Here is a 20066-nt window from a genome sequence, read left to right on the forward strand (position 1 = left end):
TATTAAGAGCTAATTTTAACACAAGGTCTATGATGAAATGTATGCTGTCCATATAAAATACCTGATGGTGGGGATAATGGAACAGCAAAGTTTTCACCATAGTGTCCCTTGAAAGTGCAGTGAAGAAAAAAGTATGGTCAAGAAATCAGTTCAACTGTCTGGCAAGACTGATTAGGCTTAAAAAAAACCTGAACTGAAAATCTGAAAATTAAAAGGCAAAATAAACATACAGAAGTCATACTTACCTCCCATGTAGTCTACTCCTCAATTTTTTCTCTTCTCTTCTCCTTGTCCACTGTGATCAATGGAATACTCTGTCCTCCATTTTGAAAATGGCCATTACCCCATAACAGCTTCCTGGTCAGCACACTGTTAACTACTTTAAGACTGCCTCACACTAATGGGCGTGACCACGGCGGCAGCCCAAGGACCGCCTAACGCCAATTGGCGTCAAGTCCTGGGGCTGCAGTTTCCCAGGGAATGGCCGCGCATATGCGTGATCATTCCCTGCCACTTCACGGAATGGAGTTCCGTGATTAGCCTGCTAGCCGCCGATCGCGGCTAGCAGGCTGCTTGTAAACGAAAGGGGAAAGAAATCCCCTTTGTTTATATGCGTACAGCACTGCGGTCTCCAGCAGCGCTGTATGAGATCGGCGATCCCCAGCCTCTGATTGGCTGGGGATCGCCGTCCTCTCATAGGCTGATGCCTATGAGAGGCGGAGAACAGCATGGATCGCCGTCCTGTTCAATTCTTCAGGCGGAGGGGAGGTAGGAAGGAGAAGGAGGGGGACTGCGGCAATGAGAGCCTCTATGAGGCTAAGGGGAAAAAAAAGTGACAGCGGCGATCGGACCCCTCTGGCAGCATGTCCCCTTAGGGACAAAAATAGGAGTGTGAGTCCGATCGCCATACTTCTTAGCTGGGCTGTGCAGCAGGCTGAAAAGCCTGCACAGCCCACTACAGCAAAAAAAAGCATGGTCTTTAGGGGGGTTTAACACTGCGGTCATCAAGTGGTTAAACTGTAACATCGCCCACTTGAGCCATAGGGAAACCTGGACATTACCTGGCACATCAGTTGTCCTCTCAGCTATAACTGACAGCAGCTGATACATAACTGACAGCAACTGATATATTTCAGTTCTGACAAAATGTTGTCAGAACTGGAAAGGATCATTGCCACAAAAAAAAGGTGAGCTTCTGAGAAGAACTGATGGCAAGGTAACTATGTAATGTTCATTTGAAGTTACCGTACCTCCTATGTTTATTTTAAATAATTTTACTCACTTCAGGTTCCCTTTTAGGGTGGCTACACACCATACAATTAAAAGATCCAATTTTACACCAATTCTATAAATGCGATTGGTTGTCCCGAAAAATCAAATGCCTTTCTTGTATTCAATCGAGAAATCTAATCAAATTTCCAATTTTTTGAATTTTTTTTTGAGGTTGGACATGTTGTGAAATTCACACCAATTTTATTAAGAATTGTATGGTGTGATGGATTGTGAAATTGTTTTCAACCAGAAAAAATGTATGTAACTATTCAGTACATTTTTCTCTTGATTTTTCTAACCAACCAATTATTTTCGACGTTTATGATCTTTTACCCCAAAATTGCAGCAATCTCGAAAATTCGTGTGTGGTACCTAGAGGATTCTGATCAAAGCTTCTGATCCATTGGAAAATTGGATTGGAATGCTCAAATGTAATAAAAAAAATAAAATAAAATGTATTGTGTGTGGTCACCTTTAGGATTGAAAATCACAGGACTGGAAATATTTTTCAGCACATAAAGCACCTTGTAGTATTGTATTCCAACTGGAAGTTAAGCTGTTTTCCTTGAGCTCACTGTGAAATTGTGAAGTTGTCAAATGTGAAAAATTAAACTAAATAATACATTGTTCTTTTATGTGAATTTTCATTATTATAACCTTAAAATCATAATACTTGATCTCTATTTTGTTTCTGAATTTGTTTACCTATTTTTTATTTTTTTTGATTCGTGTCGTATTTTATGCTATCCATTCATTCTTTAGTGGACTATCGCTGTTTGTCTCTTGCTATGTAAACTTGCATTTTGCTGTTCTCTAAATGTTTTGTAGACATTTTTCTATTCACTCGAACTATTATGTTTTTGTTACAGGCTATGATTTGAGTGTTTTAAGTAACTATATAGTGAAGATGTTTCATCACATTCATAGTCTTATTTATGAGCATAACTCTGAACATGAATGTAACCACATATTGGGGGTGAAAAGTTTCTTGGGGGAGGAACTCTACCTTACCAAGGTGAGCAAAATAATACTAATTTTTCCAAACTATTCACAGCAGCTTTATGTTCATAGCAGTATAGTATCCTGTAAAATAGTTGTTATAAAAATATGTTTCATGATACCAATAATCTTTCGGTTAAAATCATTGACTGATAAAATAAAAGTGCAATTTACAATAGCGCCTGACAGGTCTCTGTTTTTAACTATATACCACTTTATACCTAGACCTTCCCCTTACATGCTACAGTAGTTTCAGTGTTAAAGCTATGTGAAATAGACATTCTTTTTTCTTTCAGCACTTTTTTTTTGTCCAAATATTCTATTTCCTATGTATTTTAAATGGAGGATGAAAACAAATTTCCTGAGTTGACACAGGATTATGCAAATTTTGTATGCACATTTATGCAGTTTTAAAACAGACTAATGGAATGCTGCCTCAGCAGGCTTCGATAAGTCAAGTTTCAAATTGCATATATTTGCATACAAAATTTTAATAGTCCTGCATCAACTTGGAATTATTTTCATCTCACTTGACCATCCCTAGTTTTACCTATTATTGTTTTAAAATATTAAGTGCTACTATAGATAAAAGACAAAAGTTATATTTGCCCATGTATCATAAAACATAAATTGTGTTGCTGATACAATGCACGTTGACAATGTTTTATTTCGAAATAAAAGATATATTTTTCTGTTATGTGTTATTTCTTCTCCTCATGCTACAATGATGTTACAACAATCATAAAAAGCAGAATAAAAGGTTTCTAGAAAGTGTAATTCATTTCTTTATTGTTCAAGGTGTGTTGCCTTACAAGTGGGCTGGGTTATAGGGGTAGCCACACAATATTATCATTGTAATAGCTCTCTGTTTAATTCCTGTAGCATCCCCTATACTGCATTACAATACTATTACATGTCCTTATTCCCTACTCTTTTAGTGTCTCCATTAAATTGTGGTGCAATTGGTAATCACCTTCACTGTCTTTTCTGGGCAGGCCAAAGGAAGGGGCAGCAACAGAATCCATGGAGGTGGTGGGGACAGGCATAATCAATCAGCTACAGCATAAACAAGCTGTAATAGGGCTTCTCAGCTTCCAAGAGGCTAGGAATGGTGTTGGACATTCATTACAACTGGAATACATTGAAGATGTAGTAAAGTGAATGCCCCTGCATGGGCCACCTCAAACAAACTCATCTTCCTCTCAGGCACAGAGGAGCCAGTTTGCCTTGAAGAATTAAATCGCTCCCTCTCCTTCCTCCCATGCCATTTTTTCATGCATTCAAAATCAATCCACAACAAGCAGTCTGCAGAACTGTTTCTGACTCCCATGATAGGGCTGTTGATGGAAGACTGGTGCTGATTGTGAGCTTGAGCCGACTGCAGGGGGAAGAGAAGATAGAAAATGATTAACTATTTGATCCAACATAAGTTGAAGGCATGTACCAACAGAGAAATGAACAGGGGAGGATAAGGAGAAATCTGCTTGCACCAACATTTTGGAAGAGGTGACAGGGCAGGTCGCTCAAAGCATCATTTGTCAGCAGCTTCATGAGGCCATTCTCATCTATTGCATCCTACCACTAGACCTGGTCACAAGACCTCTACTATTTGGGTGTTCTTTGCTCTGAACATCTGCAATGTCTATGCTCAGCACATGAAATGTGGAATATTACCTGGGCATCATGTACAGGAATAACCTTATGCAGATCTACTATCCAGCTCAATGTAGGGCCCACTTGGCCCATTGGACAGGACTACTGGTTTACCTTAATCCCTCTCCCACCACTGTCAATACATTTTTCTTCTCTATCTCCCACCCTGATCATGCTAAACAAGTAAATTCTGTTTTCTCTACTCACGGGAAGCCACTTTGTCAACAGTGTTCATACTTGCTCTACTACCCGCAGTGAAGAGAGGCAGAAAGACAGACATTGAAGCAGGAAGCTGGAAATTGAGTCATCCTCTTCCAATCATTGCATTTCACTCCTGCATTTCCTGTATTGGTTGTCACCAGATGGCTTTCCCTCAATCATACCCATAGCCAAGCCATACAGATTCACTCTGTGGCTTTTCCTTCTTCCCTTTGTTACCACATGTCCAGCCTTCTCTTTTTTTCTCCAAAAAGCCAACTATATTCTGCACAGTCAGTAGACCCACAATGTTTTACAGAAGCACACTGCCAGTAGTAGAATGTGCTTGCCATGACAGACGACACAGTGAGATTGACAGAGGTAGTACATTTTATGAGACACTAGTTAAACCTAATTGGGTTTGCAACAACCACATGGGATATACCTAATTAATTTTTGGTACCAGCAGAAAAGGTTTGGATGTCTCTGCCATCTGTACCCTCCTCTTCCTGCCATTTCACTCACTCCTCTTTATATCGCGTTGTCAGAGGCGCAGATTAGAAGGTCAAGCCTACATGTGGCCCTCTGCCTAAGAAAGCTCACGGATGTATCTGTAAACCACAGGGGGAGGTGCATTGGCTGAGAAATGGAGGTGCAAGTAGGCCAGCTTTTCTCTCTGTTGTGTATTTGCATCCTGGGGACACAGAATAAGGAAGACGTAGGGCATGTTAGTACAGGGGTTTAGGAAAAATGGTAGGAGGGGAAAGTTGCCCAAGAACACTAGGGTGCTTCCTGATCCACAAGTTCTGGCTCCACAGCAGTAGGCAGGCTGAGAGGCAGGCTGAGCGACAGGCAGTTTTTAAGTTCCTTCTTTTTGATGTTCTCATAGAATTACTTTAGTTGGCCATCCTCTTGTATTGATGCCACAATGCCTAAATGGAAGAACTCATTTCACTAATTCTGATAAATAAATGAATGGCACTAGGATGGCCGTTAATCCCACTGCCAACATCTTTAAATTTTGGCAAATCTGGTTTCTCTTCCTTCCATCCATTCTTCCCTTCTTTTTCACCCTCCCCCCCTCCCCCCCAAAAAAAATAAAAAATAATAATAATAGTATTCCTGTCACTCTCTAGATATAGTAGTGCAATTTTGTCCCCATCTGTTGATCATCATACAGTGCCACAGAATATGAAAATGATAACAATAATTATCATCTAATCCTAATATGTCACTAATTCTCCTTCACTTGGCTTAACCTTAAACTGCCCCAACATTAACTTTTTTTTGGATACCTAGCCCCAAACTCCCCCCTTTTTGATGTTTAAAGGGTACTTGATGGGTAAAAAAAAGAAACAAAACGGAATACTTACTTCATTAAATAGAGGCTGGGTACCTTGCCACAAACTATTAACTCAATATGCTCTAGCAACAAACCATAAATCCTCCCCCCTCTAATATCAGCTTCAGGACAACTGGTACTCAAGCCACACATGTCAAATCAACTTCTTTCTTGTGATAAACAGCGGAAAAGCCGCTGCATGTTCTGCCAGCAAGGCGGCTGATTCCGCGTCTGATGCGGCGGTTTGTCCGCGTCAGCAGGTGTCTGGTTTGTCGGGAGCTGGTGGTGCCCATGGGCAGAGTAGCGTGGGGGCCGCCGCATGTTCTGACAGCAAAGCGGCGGATTCCGCGTTCAGTGCGGCGGGTTCTCCGCAACAACATGCGTCTGGGTTAGCTGGACCTAGTAGTGCACACAGATGGAGAGCTACGCGTGCGCGCGCCGCTAGACAGGCTCTTTATACCAATAGGAGGAAGATCAGCTGATCGGGATGGTCAGCTGATTCCTGCTCGGCTATGGATTGGTTGATGGGAGCTGGGCGGCGCTGTGGGGTGCTTTACTATATATATCTCTTGCTGTTCAGTTGCTGGTTGTCTGGCGTTGCGAATGCCTATGTGTTAGCACTCAGACCTTAGTCAGATCTTTCAGTGTGGTGGAACCAGGAGGACCTGGGAATCCACACTTAGCCAGTTACTGTATATCATCTGTATTATTCTCTAGCATAGTTCCAGGGTGTTGAGATCACGGCCCTCACACCCCAGACTAGGAATACTGTATACCATCTGTGTTATTCTCTAGCATTGTTCCAGGGTGTTGAGATCACGGCCCTCACACCCCAGACTAGGAATACTGTATATCATCTGTGTTATTCTCTAGCATAGTTCCAGGGTGTTGAGATCACGGCCCTCACACCCCAGACTAGGAATACTGTATACCATCTGTGTTATTCTCTAGCATAGTTCCAGGATGTTGAGATCACGGCCCTCACACCCCAGACTAGGAATACTGTATATCTGTTATGAACTGTAGTTTTCCTGACTATTCTTCTGATCTCTGATTTGGTACTTTGCATATCTGATACTCTGTTGCCGACCCGGCCTGTCTGACCTTCTGGCTGTTACCCTCCGCAGGGTGTCCAGCCTTTCCGCAGGGGTCCCCTGCTCTTCAGAGGGGACACTGCTACTTATCAGTCAGGGACTCCCTCTCCAGGTGTCCTTGACTGCAGTAGAGTCTTCTCTACTTATTGGACCACCTGGTACCCCGGTGGTCCAAAGGTTACTGTTGCACCAAAACACTTACACACTCAGGTGTCTAGAGGTTAGACATATTTGATTATTGGCGTTTCTGCAGATCCCCAATAATCAGGTATATCTGTATTCTTGGGGATACTGCAGATCGCCAAGAATCAGATTCTCTCTCTGGTTGCTGACACCTATCGTTACATTTCTTCTGTAGTTGCTCTCCAGAGGTTTAAACCAATCAACAGAATGTTTTTACCCATGGCTTTAATTGGCATTTTAATTCTTAACCTTCCAATTGTCAAACATTTTGACTTGTGGGCCAAAGTGCCTAAGAATCATACAGAGGCATATTTAAGCAATAACATACAGCCAATGTATTAATTTCATTGTCTACACTACTTTTCTTTTATTTGATGCTGATATTTTATTCATGAATTTGCTGGTATAATTAATATTACTCTGGTCAAAAGAAATGTCAGTGTCATCACAAACAACATGCTGAGATATTTCGAGATGCTTCTGTCCAGTGTCTAGATGGTAACTTGTTTTCTCTGTTGTTACAGCCTCTTGAATGTAGTGGCCCTGTGGAGAATTGGCTGCCACAGCTTGTAAACAGCATAAAAGCATCTCTTCAGCATCACCTGTGGGCTGCTGTGGAGCGCAACAACACAGTTATAACAATGAGGAAACAGATACACAGTGCTGGAGCCCGGCGGGTGCTCATAAACAAAACTGTCTCCAATGGGGAATCTGCCACAGAAGAGAGAGGTATGCAGTAGTTCCGGTTTTCAAATATCGTCAGTAAATTTATACTAGTTTCTGTCATACTTCATAAAAAGCTGACAGAAAATTGAAATTTGGACTTGCTTATAGCTGGTTTGATATGAAGAGTACCTATTATAACCTTTGATTTTTTCATATCCGTTTATTCCTTGATTGTTATCACTATTAAACTTTATTTATAAAGTGATAATATATTTTGCAGCACTGTACAATAGATAGTAAAGACATTACAACATTAAACAATGTTATACAGGGACATTATAGTGTTTAACAATGGTACACAAAATAGTGATGTAACAATGTAGGGAGAAGTATAGCAGACAAGTCACTGAGTCCGTATGGTGGTGGAGATGAGCACATGGGGAAGAGGGCCCTACCAAGTAGGCTTACAATCTATAGGGTGGGAGGGAAGGACACATAAGGGGGTGGGTTGAGGGAGGAAGTTGGAACCATGAAGATGGTGGATAAGCAATGATGAACAGACGGGTCTTTAACCACCTTAGCGGTATGGACGAGCTCAGCTCGTCCATTACCGCCAGAGGGTGCCGCTCAGGCCCTGCTGGGACGATTTTGATAAAATAAAAAGCAGCACACGCAGCCGGCACTTTGCCAGCCGCGTGTGCTGCCTGATCGCCGCCGCTCTGCGGCGATCCGCCGCGAGCAGCGGCGAAAGAGGGTCCCCCCAGCCGCCCGAGCCCTGCGCAGCCGGAACAAATAGTTCCGGCCAGCGCTAAGGGCTGGATCAGAGGCGGCTGACGTCAGGACGTCGGCTGACGTCCATGACGTCACTCCGCTCGTCGCCATGGCGACGAGGAAAGCCAAACAAGGAAGGCTGCTCATTGCAGCCTTCCTTGTTACTTATGCTTGCCGGAGGCGATCAGAAGAACGCCTCCGGAGCGCCCTCTAGTGGGCTTTCATGCTGCCAACTTTCAGTTGGCTGCATGAAATAATTTTTTTTTAATTAAAAAAAAACCCTCCCGCAGCCGCCCTGGCGATCTCAATAGAACGCCAGGGTGGTTAAGGCCTGCTTGAATTAGTTGAAGGTGGGGGTGAGTCTGATGAGGGGACAGAGTTCTAAAGAGTAGGGGTTATCTGGAGAAGTCCTGGAGCCTTGTGATGTGAGAGGTGGACATCCATAGAGTGTTGGGGGAGTAGAGATAGTAGGTTGGGGAGTATCTCTTGTTAGTTTATTTCTACAGGAAGTCCAAATTCAGTTACAGATTTTTACATGCATTTAGCAGAAAATTATTTTAATTTATTTAATCAAGGAAGTTTGGTAAAAAAAAAAGAAATTGCCAATTTATGTCTCCTTACAAAATCTCCAGCTCTCTGATCTTCTGTCCCCATCGAATCAGTCTTAGTTTCTGGTATGCTATGGCCCCGATGCACTAAAACGAGCCTTTACAGCTTGCCCCCTCTTGGCTTAGTGCTGCTGTGATTGCCTAAAGTGAACCTCCAGACTAAAAATTACTCAGCAGCACTGAAAAGGCTTGGCTTTAACAGTTTCACAGCATCAGAACTTTTTCTCCTTAACTAAGCCTCATTTTTTAGCTGCTCAGAAGCTAAGCTCCGCACCATCAAGGAAAACTGCCCCGGGCATTTTCCCCCCTGATGCTGTGTAAAGCATGATGGGATCTCCTATGTTGTTGTTCTCATTGCCTAGCAACTAGGAGAGGTCATCAGGACACAGGACAGTTGGAATTGTGTCTCATGCTCCCTGTCTAGTGGTCCCCCTCCCTCCCCTATGCAGCATATCTGTTGTTTAATGGTCCCCTTCCCTCCCCTGTACTGGTGTCTAGTGCCCCCCCCCCCCCATGCAGCATATTTTGTGTATAGTGGTCCCCACTCCCTTCCTCTTACAATTGGGGGCATTTGACATTTACCGGTAATGCACAGTACTGTATTTTCTGATCATTAAGTATGAATAAATCTTGCAGTGCTGATTGCAATTACCGTGATTTAAAATTTTAGACAGCAAATTGCTTGCAGCTCCTTCATAATCTCAAATTCTCAATCATGTTGGATTAAGTACCTCCAAAGAAATCAACTTGAAATGATTTAGTGTAGTCTATATCTTATTATTCTTTTTAGGGCAGAAATCCCTATGCTCCTCTGTATGATCAGTTCAAGAGTAGCTAGTTTTGCCAATTCCTAAATTACTCTAATGTTGTTTCTAATTTTAGTCAGATCTTTTTTGGACTGAGATATTTTGTATGACTGACTTTTAATCATTTTTGATGCAAATGCCCACTTTTGCTTGGTACTGTTATAATCCAAAATAGCAAGACTGCCATTTTTGGAATAATGATTAAAAATCATTTCAGCAGACTCTCTTGGATCATGAGCTTCAGCTGTGAAGACTCTAGGAAAGGTGGAAATAATTGGCATATCAGGAAATCTGGCATTTAATTAGTTGACAACTGCCTAGATATATTTATCATACATTGCAGTTTTGAATGTCATACTGTATTACTCTGAAATACAGCAAATAAGGCTTAGAAGATGTCTGTGAGAATCCGCTCAGCTGCCTGCGCAGGCAGGCAGCCTTTTGACCATTGTTTAGGTTTGCTTGCTGCAGGACTCTGGAAAGGAGACCTTCTGTCAGTTGTGCAGCTTGTGTTGCTGAGGGATTTACATACATTAGTCATGCAAATCCGTTACCTGCCTTCTTTTGATGACTGGCACTATAAAAGCATTCTGCTCCCAGAATGCTTTGCTGGACATTTCCCTTTCATGGTCTGTTACTGATGGACACTCCTGGAGCGTCAGCCATTCCCGTTTGTTATAGTTATCTTAGTGTAATTTGTTACACAGTTGTTAGTGCAGTTAGGATTGCATTATCTGTTTTGCCTGTTCCGTCTGTCTTGTGTTTGGATCGCACAAGCCCTAGCGTTAGCGGCTGTGGATCCTTCTGATTGAGTCTGGAGTGTAGGTTGGAACAGCGGTTGTTTCTGCCTACCTCATCTGTTCTGTCTCCTGGGATCGCGCTAGCTACTTTTCGCTAGCGCTGGGGATCCTTCTGTTCTGTCTTCTGGGATCGCGCTAGCCACTTTTCGCTAGCGCTGGGGATCCTTCTGTCGCTTGTCCCTGTTTTCGTGTGTCTGTCTTGTCTGCTGCGCTTGCTGGAGGCTCGGTGAGGTAACCGTTAAGCAAGCGCTCGCGTCCTCTGTTTCATGTTTGTCTGTTAATGGTTAGTTAGGCGTGCTTGTCTCTATTGTGCTTATCACGTGGAGACCGCGCATAACCGCGTGCACTGTTGCGAATGAGTGCGGTGTTCGCGGTTAGCTAGCGTTTGTTATTTTCCGTATCTCCTTATTGTATTATTTGCTGTGCCTTTGCTACTCTCGTGCTCCGCCTTGCTGTAGCCTTGTGTCACGTCTGGCGATCGCACCTCTCGCGATCGCGTTCCTGCTTCTTATCTGCTGTGGTGTGTGCACAGTCGCGGGTTGGCGACTAATTTTATGCACACACACACAATCTGTCTCTGTGCTCACTCTCAATCGCTTCTCTTGCGATTGTGTTTCTTCCCTTCGTACAATTCCTGTCTGGCGTGTGTGGTAGGGCAGAGGAGCTGTTCCTCTGCACTCCACAGCTCCACCTGCCGACAGGAATTTCCCTCTGCAGGTGCATAGCACCTAGCCTGGGTGTCCTCAATTATATGCTTGTGGAGGAAATCCGCCGCGTCAGCGCACGTCTGGTGCGCTGACCACGGAGACGATTCCGCAATCGTTACAATGTCTTCCATGAGTATTTTCCAGTTCAATAATGTACAATATTGTGGATGATTCTCTCTATCTTGGTTAGGTTTACATATTGTCTTTGCGAAGCTCCAGATAAGTTAAAGAATAAAGGAACCCATCAGAAAGCATCGTCAGAAACAATACAAAATTGTACTGTAATGGTTTACATGGAGGCAAATAGCAGAGAGTCCAGCTGTTTTATCTTTGAGCTGCTTTGCTATTCCTTTCTGCTTTCCAGTTATAACAGCTGCCCAATTTGGTTCCAGCTAAAGTAGGTTTAGAGGTTTTCAACCCTTACATGGTCGAGAGTCTCAGTCAGTGTTTTGATAATAGTCTCATGTTTGTCATTAATCATGTTGCAGATTGATATAGGACTATTGTTGACTTCTCTGTATATGCTTCCTGTGATTGTTTTATCACAGTGATCAAGTAACTACAAGTTACACAATTCTGTCTGCTATGATGGAACACCAACAGTTCCCACTTTTAAACAGCACTGCAGCCCTCATGTACTCTAGTCTGTGCTATCTTAAAATGGGTTGAGGTCTTTAAGCAGGTAACCAATATCACATAGTGTAAGCATTCCTGCCAAGAAGCTTGCATTTAGTGTGCAAATAACACATTCTGTAAAATGAATTTACTCATCATTTTCATCTCAAACTGAAAACACACAGAGGAGTCCTTGCATGTGATGCTGTAGTGTTGTTAACTTTTATTGATCCGCTAAACATGCTGTCTCTTAAATCCATAAAAATAGTGTAAAAAAATGTTACCTGACGTAACGATCGGTGAAGCACAGAGAGGTCTGATTACCGGTGATCTGCAGTATCACGGGGAATACAGACGTATACCAGATTATAAGTGATCTGCAGTCTCACCGATAATCCAATATACTAGCTAACCTCTGTTCACCTGAGTAGAGTGTAGTGTTTTGGTGCAACAGTAACAAGCCTCAGCGCAGTCGGAAGTACTGCGCTGATTCCTTCCGCAGATCTGGACTCTCCAAGACGGGAGGAGTCAGACTGATAGTAGGAAGGTTAGTCTGAAAGTGACACTCAGGAGGAGATGCCACTGACAGGACGGGGAACCGCCTCCAATAGTGAGGTCGGTTCTCGAGGTCGGACAAGCCAGGTCGATACACACGGACAGATAAGGTACAAGATCAGGAGGCAAAAGCAGAGTCGAAGTACAGGCAAGGTTTGGCAACAGGGTATCAGATATATCAAGGTACAAAATCAGGAGACAGAAGCAGGGTCTAGGACGAGCCGGGGTTCGGCAACAGAGTATAAGAAATATCGAGGTACAAGATCAGAGTTCAGGAGGATAGTCGAGACAGGCAAAGGGTCATAACAGATAATCACAATCAAACTAGTACTTTAGCTATCAACAGAATCTAGCTAAGTGTAGGATTACAGCTCCAGCTGGTCCCGGCACACTTGCGGACCTGACTACGGATCTGAGTGCTCCCACGTATGTGATCGCACGCCAGACAAGAAACAAGTGAACAGCCAGCAGTATATATACTCAAGGACCTTTCCAGGACCTCCCTAATTGCTGGACCAATGAAAGTTGTGGAAAATGTCAGCTGACCAGCCGGGTCAGCTGACTACTTCTGGCTGTTATATAAGCTCTGTCTCTGTGCGCGCGCGCGTGTCACTCTGAATCCTGGTGGACTATCAGTCCCAGCCACACCAGAACTGTCTTGCAATGTATCTTGAGCACCACGTGTGGGGGCCGCTTCCAATGTGGATTCCGCCGTTTTCAATGCGGATTCCGCCGTTCCCAATGCGGATTCCGCCGCTCTGCCTAAGCGGCATGCGGCGGTTTTTCCGCGTTGTGACGCCCTGCTGGACGCGGAAACAGCCGCCTCACCTTGAGAGACGGCGGCTTTTCCGCGTTTCCTTACAGTGACATTGCAGGGCTGAGGCTGTACAGATCCGTCACTATCTTGCAGGTTAGCAATTTGTTCTGCTCCTATGCAAGGAGGTGGAGCAATATGGTAGTGACATCACTGGGCAGGTGGACTAAGTTGTGATCTACCAGGTGAATCACTGGCCAAGAGTCTGACAGATGTCGGAGGCTGCTGCACATACACTGGATTATGAACTGCCATTCAGGAAGATGGCGCCTTAATTGGCAGCCATGGCCACAGGATTCTGGCCTTTTCCCTACCAATTCACCTTGTTTCCCCCCCTGAAGGTTTGCAGTGTGGTCTATTATAGGCTGGGACGCTGGTGCGGGTCGTGGGGAGTCCGGGACCTGGAGTTTTTTTTCCACCTTGCACTGCCTGGGACTGTTGTCTGTGCAAGTACAGGCCTTGTGGAGTCCCCTACTGCTACCCAGGAGATCAAGGCTCCACTGAGGTAGGACACCGCACTGATTGGGAAAACTTTGGCCCTGTGGTTGCTGCTGCTCCACCGCAACAGGGACACCTCTGGATCAGTCTCTCCATGATGCCAGCCACTAAACTGGAAGTAAGAGCCGCTGCAGATGGATGCTTTTGTGACAGCCAGATTATCTTGGCCAGCCCTGCTGAATGCTGCCCAGGAGTCGGGACCTACCACAAGAATTAACACTACTGCACCTATTGAACCGGAACACCTTGTCCAGCACTGACAGATGCCAGATATCAGCATTTGGGATCCTCAGTAGCATCAGCCATCACTGCAGGTTTCTTTCATGAAGAACTGGGTCATCACAACTGAACCTTTGCCTTCCTCCACCCATGCCACTCTAGACAGATGACTGCCAAGTGCGACTGGTGGTGCCTTAGTGTGGCAGCATTGGCTTTTGACTTTTGGACATTATTTCCCCCCCCCATCCTTCCAGTACCTGTATGAGCCAAAAACAATTCAGGGTACAAACCCCCGTTTGTACTTGACAAAATAAATTATTCTGATTCTGGGTACAGGCGGTCGTTATCCGCTGCCCCAGCCGAGTTTTATCTAGCGTGTGTGGGGAGCTTTAGAACAAGTAAGTATAGGAATAGATCATTATTTTATGATGCTATGCAGTGACTTTCAGGAATAGTGAAAGGGAATGCACAAAACAGTAGACATGTATTGCACAAAAGTTGTTTTAAAGAGTTACAGACTCCTTATTTTCTTTATTACTGTGAATAATGGCAGACGACATTAACTAAATGATTATAGAGATGGTTCTTCTGGCATTTTACTTACCGCTAATTATTCCTAAAAGGCTAGTCCAATGCAGAAAGTACATTCTCCACCAGCATGCTACTGATGAAGCCTTTTGTGTCTGATCTGAGATACTCTTAATGAGATGTGTCAGATCTATTGCAAAAGCAGACGGGATATTTTTAGAGTGTACTATATATCACAATCATACTGTAAGTTAATGGCATACAACATATAATTTACAAAAAGAACTGCTTGAATACATGCATTTATATTTATCATAGCTTTCCATTCTTATTGAAAGGAAACCTTGCTGTGAGAAATTGCTGGTTGCTTCTGGAAAATGCTAGTTTCCTGGCTGCCATGCTGAGCCTGTACATTAAAATAGTTTAGGAGTCACTGACCCAGAAAAATAGGCAGATTAGCTGACTCTGGACGGCCATGTCACAGAAAAGGTTTATTAGTTGCAACTACTCTCTGCTGCTGCAGTTGCTGCTGAATATCCAGTGGGGTTAATAAAAGCTATGGCTCTCTACAGTTAGTGTGCCACAGTTGTTTGTAGCTGCATTGGATAACATTAACAGTAACTGCTTAGCAACTTGTTGACATCTGTAAAGTATTTTCTGTACCACTGCCCTTACATCACTGGCTGCATGCTTGAAGTGGCATTTCCTCTTTGTTCTAAAACATTATTTACAGCATAAAATCGTCTACCACAAAAAAGTTGTAGCCATACAGCATTCAAACAGTTAAACACAGCACTTTGTTCTTCTGTGGGAAGCTCCTTGCTTCAGTGGGCAGCTTCTGGCCACATCCAAAGAGGTGATAACATTATCTTTTGTGTACATTCCTTTGTCAGATACATTTTAGTGAACATTGGCAAATTGCCCTATTGAGCTTTGCTGAGCTGAGAAGCAGAAAAAGCTGAGAAGTGATCACTAGATAGATTTTAATATATACATACAGCAGCTATGCAATCAAAAAGGAATGGCAGCTTTCAGAGCAGATAAACAGTACTTTGGGAATTTGTAATTTGTAAACAGACAATATTACTTGTGCCCAAAAGCAAATATGATAACTGTATGGGTAGTAAAACGTAGGAAAACATGTTTTTATTGAATGTTATGTCAGAGTTTTATCTCACTTTAAAAGGGAGCCAGTAATGGCAGCCCCTATATTTTATCCTATTACAGGTGTCTTTTATGTCCATAGTATACTCCTATAACAGATATGATACTCCATACTTCACTGGTTTCAGAGCAGAATTTCTCTAATCTATATTTATCTTTTTACCTTTAGAAATGAGTGCACAACAAGACGAAGAGGAAAGTGCATCTACAGCACTTGGGAGAGCAGGCAGTCGGCAGTCCAGGCATTGGGTCTTTGATACACTAAGTGATGTGGCTTATCTCACCACTCAGATCAAGTTCTGCCAAGAATATAAACAAAACAGTGAAAACAGGAATGAAATCATACAGGTACTGCATTTGTAAATTAGTGTTTCTATGCTTAAAAGAGGACTCCAAACTAGTAAGGAGCTGCTTTCTGTGTTGCATGGCTTTCTTTTAAAAAGCATGTTCATTATCATTTTGTCACCACTGATCATTACTTCTTCTTCTTATAGGAGCAGTCCACAGCAAAATGCTGTCACTTTCTAAATATGATGATTGTCACTTATTGCCAATACTGTACCTTAGAAAGAGAAAGGTGGTTTACATTATAGGTCCTCAGTAGTATATTATGAATCATTCATATTATTCATGAACAGATAACAATCTAAATATAAGTAAACAAAAATTGACACAAATTAGTTAAATAAAGTGTTGCTTTAGATCCAAACTTAAAACTCAGATCCCAGCTGAATATTTACAGCAGAAGGGAAGTCCTGTTCTAAATTGGATCTTTGGCCTATGGCAATACTCTATGGACTCCTGAATTGAGAGGATTATGGAGGCTGCCATATTTATTTCCTTTTAAACAATGGCAGTTGCCTGGTGTCCTGCTTACCTGTCATGCATCAGTGGTGCCTGAAATAGACCCGAGGAAGGATTTTTGATCCGTAACATGTAGTGTACTTGTTCCACAATGCACAGCAAGTAATTTGCAGCCAGTGGTGTGCCGTCTCTTCATTTGTATGGAAGTGTCTGAAATACACCCTGAAACAAGTATGTGGAAAATCCAGTCAAACTTCAGTCAAACATCTGATCTGCATGCTTTTTTCAGGGTCTATGACTAAAATTATTTTTTAGAGGCAGAGGATCAGTAGGACAGCCAGGCAACTGGGTTTGCTTAAAAGGAAATAGATATGGCAGCTTCCGTTTCCCTCCCACTTCAGGTGTCATTCAATGACTTCTTTGTGACAAATTCACTTATATACTTAACCACTTGCCGACCGCCCACAGCCCATGGGCGGCGGCAAAGTGGACGCCTAAAGGACCGCAATACGCCTTCAGGCGGCGCGTCCTTTAGGCATGCCGGGGGAGCGATCGCGTCATTGATGACGCGCGCTTCCCCCGGCAACTGGCTCTGCCCACCCGCCGTAACATCTCGCCGGCCATACGGAAGCGCCGGCGGGATGTTAACCCCGCGATCTCCGCTACAAAGTGTATAATACACTTTGTAATGTATACAAAGTGTATTATACAGGCTGCCTCCTGCCCTGGTGATCCCAGTGTCCGAGGGACCACCAGGGCAGGCTGCAGCCACCCTAGTCTGCACCCAAACACACTGATCTGCCCCCCCCCGCCCACTGATCGCCCACAGCACCCCTCAGACCCCCCCCTGCCCACCCCCCAGACCCCTGTTTGCACCCAATCACCCCCCTAATAACCCATCAATCACTCCCTGTCACTATCTGTCAACGCTATTTTTTTTTTATCCCCCCCCTGCCCCCTCCTGATCACCCCCCCACCCCTCAGATTCTCCCCAGACCCCCCCCCCAGACCCCCCCCCCTGTGTACTGTATGCATCTATCTTCCCTGATAACCTGTCAATCACCCGTCAATCACCCATCAATCACCCATCAATCACCCCCTGTCACTGCCACCCAACAATCAGCCCCTAACCTGCCCCTTGCGGGCAATCTGATCACCCACCCACACCAATAGATCGCCCGCAGATCCGACATCAGATCACCTCCCAAATCCATTGTTTACATCTATTCTCTCCTCTAAACACCCACTAATTACCCATCAATCACCCATCAATCACCCCCTATCACCACCTGTCACTTTTACCTATCAGATCAGACCCTAATCTGCCCCTTGCGGGCACCCAATCACCCGCCAACACGCTCAGATTGCCCTCTGACCCCCCCTTATCAATTCGCCAGTGCATTAATTACATCTGTTCTTCCCTGTAATAACCCACTGATCACCTGTCAATCACCTGCCAATCACCTATCACCCATCAATCACCCCCTGTCACCCCCTGTCACTGCCACCCATCAATCAGCCCCTAACCTGCCCCTTGCGGGCAATCTGATCACCCACCCACACCATTAGATCGCCCGCAAACCCGCCGTCAGATTACCTCCCAAATGTATTGTTTACATCTGTTATCTTCTCTAAACACCCACTAATTACCCATCAATCACCCATCAATCACCCCCTATCACCACCTGTCACTGTTACCTATCAGATCAGACCCTAAGCTGCCCCTTGCGGGCACCCAATCACCCGCCCACACGCTCAGATTGCCCTCAGACCCCCCCCCCCTTATCAATTCACCAGTGCATTAATTACATCTGTCCTTCCCTGTAATAACCCACTGATCACCTGTCAATCACCTGCCAATCACCTATCACCCATCAATCACCCCCTGTCACTGCCACCCAACAATCAGCCCCTAACCCGCCCTTGCGGGCAAACTGATCACCCACCCACACCAATAGATCGCCCGCAGATCCGACATCAGATCACCACCCAAGCGCAGTGTTTCCATCTATTCTCTCCTCTAAACACCCACTAATTACCCATCAATCACCCCCTATCACCACCTGTCACTGTTACCCATCAGATCAGACCCTAATCTGCCCCTTGCGGGCACCCAATCACCCGCCTACACGCTCAGATTGCCCTCAGACCCCCCCTTATCAATTCGCCAGGGCATTATTTACATCTGTCCTTCCCTGTAATAACCCACTGATCACCTGTCAATCACCTATCAATCACCCATCAATCACCCCCTGTCACTGCCACCCATCAATCACCCGCTGTCACTGCCACCCATCAATCAGCCCCTAACCTGCCCCTTGCGGGCAATCTGATCACCCACCCACACCAATAGATCGCCCGCAGATCCGACGTCCGATCACCTCCCAAGTGCAGTGTTCACATCTGTTCTCTACCCTAAACACCCACTAATTACCCATCAATCACCCCCTGTCACTGCTACCTATCAGATTAGACCCCTATCTGCCCCTAGGGCACTCAATCACCCGCCCACACCCTCAGAATGCCCTCAGACCCCAGCCCTGATCACCTCGCCAGTGCATTGCTTGCATCTATTCCCCCCTCTAATCACACCTTGAGACACCCATCAATCACCTCCTGTCACCCCCTAGCACACCTACCCATCAGATCAGGCCCTAATTTGCCCCGTGTGGGCTCCTGATCACTCGGCCAAACCCTCAGATCCCCCTCAGACCCCCTTCCGATCACCTCCCCAGTGCATTGATTGCATCTATTTTCCCCTCTAACCAACCCCTGAGACACCCATCAATCACCTCCTGTCACCCCCCTAGCACTCCTATCCATCAGATCAGGCCCAATACAACCTGTCATCTAAAAGGCCCCCCTGCTTATGACCGGTTCCACAAAATTCGCCCCCTCATAGACCACCTGTCATCAAAATTTGCAGATGCTTATACCCCTGAACAGTCATTTTGAGACATTTGGTTTCCAGACTACTCACGGTTTTGGGCCCGTAAAATGCCAGGGCGGTATAGGAACCCCACAAGTGACCCCATTTTAGAAAAAAAGACACCCCAAGGTATTCTGTTAGGTGTATGACGAGTTCATAGAAGATTTTATTTTTTGTCAAAAGTTAGCGGAAATTGATTTTTATTGGGTTTTTTTCACAAAGTGTCATTTTTCACTAACTTGTGACAAAAAATAAAATCTTCTATGAACTCGCCATACACCTAACGGAATACCTTGGGGTGTCTTCTTTCTAAAATGGGGTCACTTGTGGGGTTCCTATACTGCCCTGGCATTTTAGGGGCCCTAAACAGCGAGGAGTAGTCTAGAAAACAAATGCCTCAAAATGACCCGTGAATAGGACGTTGGGCCCCTTAGCGCACCTAGGCTGCAAAAAAGTGTCACACATGTGGTACCGCCGTACTCAGGAAAAGTAGTATAATGTGTTTTGGGGTGTATTTTTACACATACCCATGCTGGGTGGGAGAAATTTCTATGTAAATGGTCAATTGTGTGTAAAACAAATCAAACAATTGTCATTTACAGAGATATTTCTCCCACTTAGCATGGGTATGTGTAAAAATACACCCCAAAACACATTATACTACTTCTCCTGAGTACGGCGGTACCACATGTGTGGCACTTTTTTACACCCTAAGTACGCTAAGGGGCCCAAAGTCCAATGAGTACCTTTAGGATTTCACAGGTCATTTTGCGACATTTGGTTTCAAGACTACTCCTCACGGTTTAGGGCCCCTAAAATGCCAGGGCAGTATAGTAACCCC

The 20066-nt window shown here is 44.4% G+C and overlaps 1 protein-coding gene across 1 annotated transcript in view; it reads left to right on the forward strand.

Annotated features, from left to right (window-relative positions):
* Positions 1-20066, forward strand: part of LOC137544945 (uncharacterized) — a 648464-nt gene that overhangs the window by 101312 nt on the left and 527086 nt on the right. Inside the window, exons 34-36 of the mRNA XM_068266042.1 lie at positions 2142-2287; positions 7266-7470; positions 15662-15840. Of these exons, the coding sequence (XP_068122143.1) occupies positions 2142-2287; positions 7266-7470; positions 15662-15840 (530 nt within the window). The remainder of the gene's footprint in view (positions 1-2141; positions 2288-7265; positions 7471-15661; positions 15841-20066) is intronic.

This window comes from Hyperolius riggenbachi, chromosome 2 (genome assembly GCF_040937935.1).
Source record: "Hyperolius riggenbachi isolate aHypRig1 chromosome 2, aHypRig1.pri, whole genome shotgun sequence".
In the NCBI taxonomy this organism is placed as follows: Eukaryota; Metazoa; Chordata; class Amphibia; order Anura; family Hyperoliidae; genus Hyperolius; species Hyperolius riggenbachi.